General features: G+C 40.6%; 1 protein-coding gene across 1 annotated transcript; it reads right to left on the minus strand.

Annotated features, from left to right (window-relative positions):
* Nucleotides 1-2784: 2784 nt before the first annotated feature.
* Nucleotides 2785-5601, minus strand: MONOS_18502 (uncharacterized protein; the record flags this gene model as incomplete). The annotated part of the gene is made up of 10 exons (XM_067871528.1): nt 2785-3017; nt 3367-3400; nt 3446-3552; nt 3618-3771; nt 3859-3930; nt 4046-4136; nt 4539-4604; nt 4734-5000; nt 5069-5239; nt 5468-5601. The coding sequence occupies 10 exons, from the start codon at nt 5599-5601 to the stop codon at nt 2785-2787; spliced, it is 1329 nt and encodes a 442-aa protein (XP_067718526.1).
* Nucleotides 5602-5854: the final 253 nt, after the last annotated feature.

Raw genomic sequence — 5854 nt, forward strand, 5'->3', positions numbered from 1 at the left:
AGTATAGAGAAACATCTCGCCCCCTCGAACAATTAAAAACTCCAAAATCCAACTACGAGCTTTTTAACTGCAGCAATTTTAGTATACACTATTAGAGCTGGAATTACCGCGGCTGCTGGCACCAGACTTGCCCTCTAATTGTTTCTCTTTCAAGCATTTACATTGAAACCATTCCAATAGCAGAATACCATTAGATACCCCGCTTTGTTATTTTTTGTCACTACCTCCCCATATACGTCATTGATTGGGATTGGGTAATTTGCGCGCCTGCTGCCTTCCTTGGAAGTGGTAGCCATCTCTCAGGCTCCCTCTCCGGAATCGAACCCTAATTCTCCGTTACCCGTCAATACCATGGTAGGCCTCTATCCTACCATCATCAGTTGATAGGTCAGAAATTTCAATGACACATTGCCAAGACGATGGGCTCTTAACCCACCCTGGCAATTCGACATTTATCATGAATCACCATTATCTTTCTCAATGGACACACATCATTACACCCCTTGCGAGGCTTCAAACATGTGCCGAAATAAGTTTTTGATCCATATAGAATCAAACATTTAAACTATTCCTAATGGTTTTCGATCTAATAAATACAATCCTTCCCTAAGGCATCTCATTGCTGAAATACCTAGTCGGATCTTTTTCAAACCCACCCTTCTTTCCATTCCGAAAACAAAAAGAAAAATGAATTCTCGCATGTATTAGCTCTAGAATTACTACGGCTATCCATGTAGTAAATTATATTTCTATCAAAATATAACATTGTCATTGTCAAATAAATTATAACTGTTGTAATGAGCCATTCGCAGTTTCATAAATACAAGTTATTTATACTGACACATGCATGGCTTAATCTTTGAGACAAGCATATGACTACTGGCAGAATCGACCAGATACATTTATAAAAAGAAAAAACATTAATTAAAAATTTTAACTAATGTTTTTTTCTAATATAAAATAATATATATCATATTGTTTTGTTAAACACAACATAATATAGTATTTTAGTCATAATTATTAAAACATCACCATTCACAAACATGTTGATGATATTTTAAGAATAGACACAATATTTTCCCTTCTCAAATATTAACACATTATTTTCTTTCAGATCAACTTAATAACTGATTTTATAGTTATTAAGTCATCCAATCATAATCATTAATATTTGTATTATCACAATGTAATCTCAATATCAAAACACTTTTCTCATCATCAAAACAGATAATATAAAAAAGCTCTGATAGATCATTACAATATGATTTTTCATTCGCATCTCACAATTATATTTTCACCTTGTAAAAAAAGTGGCAAATAATTGTAACAGTTCAAATACTTTCAACAAATAGAAACATGACATTTATGTCTTCAAACAAACAAACAATAAAACATTTGTTCATTTTGATTTCATCATTGTCACATTCTATCTCTCGATAGTCAAACCAAACCCCCCACATATTAGGCAACCAAACTCCATTGTGCAATAACAATCCATCTGAACTCAATCAATGATATACACATATACATATCGACCACACCATACATATAGACAAGGTCTCGACTTCATGAAGTACTCTTTTCTACAATATTCAAACAAGTCAACATACATGTATTTCCAACAACAAAACACCCCAACACTTTCACACACATCCCCACATTATTGCTTTTCTAAAATCAAGCAGTTCTCCAAGATGGATTCATTGCATCCAAATCAAACTACTTCACAACACATAACCATATACTATACTGCCTCACAACACACATTCACTACTAGCATAGCACTCTCTCACAACAACTTCTCAGACACATCGATTTTATTAGAGTCATCCAAACCTCTTCATCCAACATTATTACACATCAGACTCAAAGATTCAAACAACTCACTTTATTATTCGACCCATCTGATCAGCCATTGCTACCAGAAGATGTTTTCATAAAACATGTATTGTGATGCCCTTATATACAATCACATGTTGCTTTTCATTCTTATCAGAACCAACAAACCCACTCTTTTTGAACCACCTTCATTTATACTTCACTCAGTGAGTTTCTGTATAATCATGCAAGGTATTTCATTCAAAGAGACATATACATATTATTCCCATTCAAATACCATATACTATCTTCCTTAACATACAAGCCTACTCACCTATTTGCTATACATATGACATAATACCATATACATGTATATACAATAGACCACTATTACACAATCCTCAGTCTAATAGACAGCCCCATATAAATTTTTCATTCAAAATCCACTTTTTTTCCTATGGAGTTTCATATACAAGTCACACTTCTATACTAACCCCATATCACATAAGCCCTGGCTCAGACTATCCTCACCAGACAACTTTTGTCGAAAAAAATGAAGTCAGAAAAAAATTTTTCGGGGTGTCCCCCTAAGTATACTTCCGTAAAAATCCCCGACAGCCCGCACCGAACACCATCTTTTCCAAAAACTCATAATTACACTACGCCCAGGTTTTCGCGTTTTTTTCCGTTTTTCATACTAGAATTACACTACGAAAACGAGGTCATCGAAAACCTGCTTTGATACCTCAAAATTACACTACGCCACCCGAAAACCTCGGCGTAGTGTAATAAAGATATACTGATACTAGAAAATATCGGCTAGTATCAAAAGTGCCCCAAATACACGTCGCGAAACCTCGGCCTAGTGAAAATCCCCAAAAATGATACTAGGTTCAAAACTAGGTTTAAAATTTTTAGTATCCTTCCATAGTGTTTCTTGGGATGGGGACACACCAAAGCCTGCCACTACCACACACCACCTTCGTGTATGCCCTCACTGCCTTTCATCTGGTTTTTTGTTCCAGCCTTCCAGCTCTGCTTCTGGCAAGCTACAAGGGCTGGAACATAGGGGTCTGAGTCAATCCCTATGAAAAGTGAGTGTAATGGCTGTAGTGGAATACACAGGCAGGGCATAGACACTGGATGTGTGCCATATTGTAGGCACAGTGTGTAGGCACATTGCAGTGATATCAGATTGGCTGTAAGTTATGACCAGTAAAAAGATATGAGAGCGGGAACACAGGGAGGTCGGTCACTTTTCTATGAAAAGTTCATGTATTTTGCCTATGGCTCCAAGGCAAAGAGCGCAAGTATAGCTAGACCCTCTATAACATTTTCGAGTCTCGCACTCTCAAGCCTGAGGCACTACAAGGGTTGGAACATAAGAGTTCCCAGTCAATATTTTGTCAGTGTATTTTTCATGAAAGATAGTAGTATATTGAGTGTGGTGGCTGGCATTACATAGGAGCCAGATGGGAATACTGCCATTGGCTAGGCACAGTGTGCAGCTAGACCCTCTATGGCATTTAGAACTTTCCAGCTCTTAACCCTGTGGAGCTATGATCCAACAAACATGAGAGTCCTAGTATAAAATTTCATTGAAAGGAGTTTTTCATAGGAAGGATACTAGTATATCGACCATAGATATAAGGGAAGTTGAGCGGTGGCAATGGCGATAGCACCAATAGAGAGTGTGGGCGAAGTTTCCTATGGCATCGAGAACTTTCCCAGATTCTGTGTGATTTACAGGCCAGCCAATGAGGGGGGGTCCAAGTCACTCAAAAGTCAATGGAAAATACTCACTTTTTCTGGCACTGCCCTTGGCCAGCCACAGCCCACCAGCCGAATGTGTGCCACATTGTACCAGCAGGGCATGCCCACCCCACAGCACCATTGGCATGTCTGTAAGTTATGACCGATCAAAAGATATGAGAGTGGGAAACAATGGGGGTCCTATGAAAAAGTGAAAAATCATATAAGAATGTCAGTATATTGAGTATAGTGAAAAGGCATATGGACCGAGGGCAAAGATATTACTACCATTGGATACTCCAAGAGCACAGCTACTTGCCCTATGGCATCTAGAACTTTCCAGCTCTTAAAGGTCATTCCCTATGACCCATGGAATATACAGGGTCCATAGCATAAAATATCATTGAGAAAGGGTTTTTCATAGGAAAGATATGAGTATTTGGTGTGTAACTTCAGGGCATCGATAGGATGATACCAGATTACCACCATTGTGTAGAGCGAGTGTGCAGCGAGACCCTCTATGGCAACGAGAAGTTTCGCTGACTTGCCCCTGAGGCGCTATGAGTCTGTGAACATGGGGGTCCACAGTGTATTTTTCATAGAGAAATTTCATAGACAAAATTTTCTAGTATCAAAACCTCGAAATACACTACGCCGAGGTTTTCGAAGTAGTGTAATTTGGTCACTTTTCCTAGGAGCTCAAATTTCTAGTATCAAAATCATCCTTATTACACTACACAACGAAAACCTCGGCGTAGTGTAATTTTACCTTTTAGTATCAAAGCAGGTTTTTCAGACATTCCATTTTCATAGTGTATTTCTAGTATCAAAATCACAAAAATCGAGGAAACCTCAGTGTAGGTAAGTTGAGTCTATGAGTTTTTCGAAAAAGATGGATTTTCTGGTCTGGGCACCCGGGGTCATTTACCATATTTGAGGTTTTTTCAATGAAAGTGACTGAACAAAACCCAGTGCACAGCCCACCAGCGGGCCGGCCCACAGCCCACAAACCAGACCCCGCCCACTGCACAGCCCTGGTCCCCCGCTACACCGTCACTTTTGTTCTGGAGCTCTCCCTCCAACACCTGAGGAGATAGGTTCGTTGAAAGAGAGGGGTATCTCAATGACTGGCCCAGTCATTTTTCACTCACTTTTTCTCACACCACCGCCCAGCCAGCCAGCCCAGCCAGACTCCCACCACCCAGCCTTGTAGCCACTGCCACACGCCCACTCTGCCCACATCAGCCAAGCTGTAAGTTATGACCGATAAAAAGATACAGCCCAATGAAGTTGGTTTTCCAGTCTGTTTTCCCAGTGAAAAAGTGAGTGTCTGACCCACCCAGCCAGAAGGATACACAGGCGCCCAGCAGCACCCTGCCCAGCGTGCAGCCACAGTCTGTGCGCACACTGTCACTTTTGTTTCTGGAGCTCTGGCTCCACCTGAGTCTTACCACCAACACCACCACCCTCAGTCACTTTTTTCTGACTGGGGAAATACAGTATATGTGGAATAGAGCCAGGCCAAGCCACAGGGCCTGCCCAGCCATAGGCCCAGCACATAGCCCGCCTCACTCTGCCACTTGCCCTGTGGCCTTTGCCAGCCCTGCCCATCAGCCCTTCCACAGATATCCTCCCACTCAACTCCTTTTCAGTCAAACTCAAATTGAGTCTGTGAGTTTTTCGAAAAGATGGCACTTCGAGGTCAGTCCATAATCACATATAAAAATTATCATAGAAAATATTCATTTTCATAGAAAAATATACTAACTGGATGGAGAAATATCACACCAATCTTAGCAATTACACCACATCCACCCACCACTAACATCCCCCAACATATCCTCTAACTCCGGTCACTTGCCTCTCCTTCACTCTCCACAGCTCACCAAGTCAATACCCCCAAGTCACTTTTCTATGTGAAATAATCAAGACTGAACTCAAAACAACTAGCCGCTCGGATTTCTCAGCAACCACTGGGCCGATCGAAACCCCGTTTGGCCACATCCGGGCATGGGTTACTGTGCCGGTCATATGTGTTTCGATTCAGCCACTTGCCTCTGGTTCGCTCTGTGACTTCACCAACCAGGCACCCCCAGTCAACTTCAAATTTTATTTTCTGGACAGCCTGCCAGACCCCGCCACCAACACCCATATGCATGCTATTACCGCACTATATATATATCATATTATATCAAATTTATTCTGGCCATTACTTGGAGTTATACTCTGATTTACCTCAAAAATGACCATTTTCACTCAAAATTCGATTATAACTCGAAACTAC

The sequence above is a fragment of the Monocercomonoides exilis genome (genome assembly GCF_001643675.1).
Source record: "Monocercomonoides exilis strain PA203 chromosome Unknown scaffold95-26085, whole genome shotgun sequence".
Lineage (NCBI taxonomy): Eukaryota > Preaxostyla > Oxymonadida > Polymastigidae > Monocercomonoides > Monocercomonoides exilis.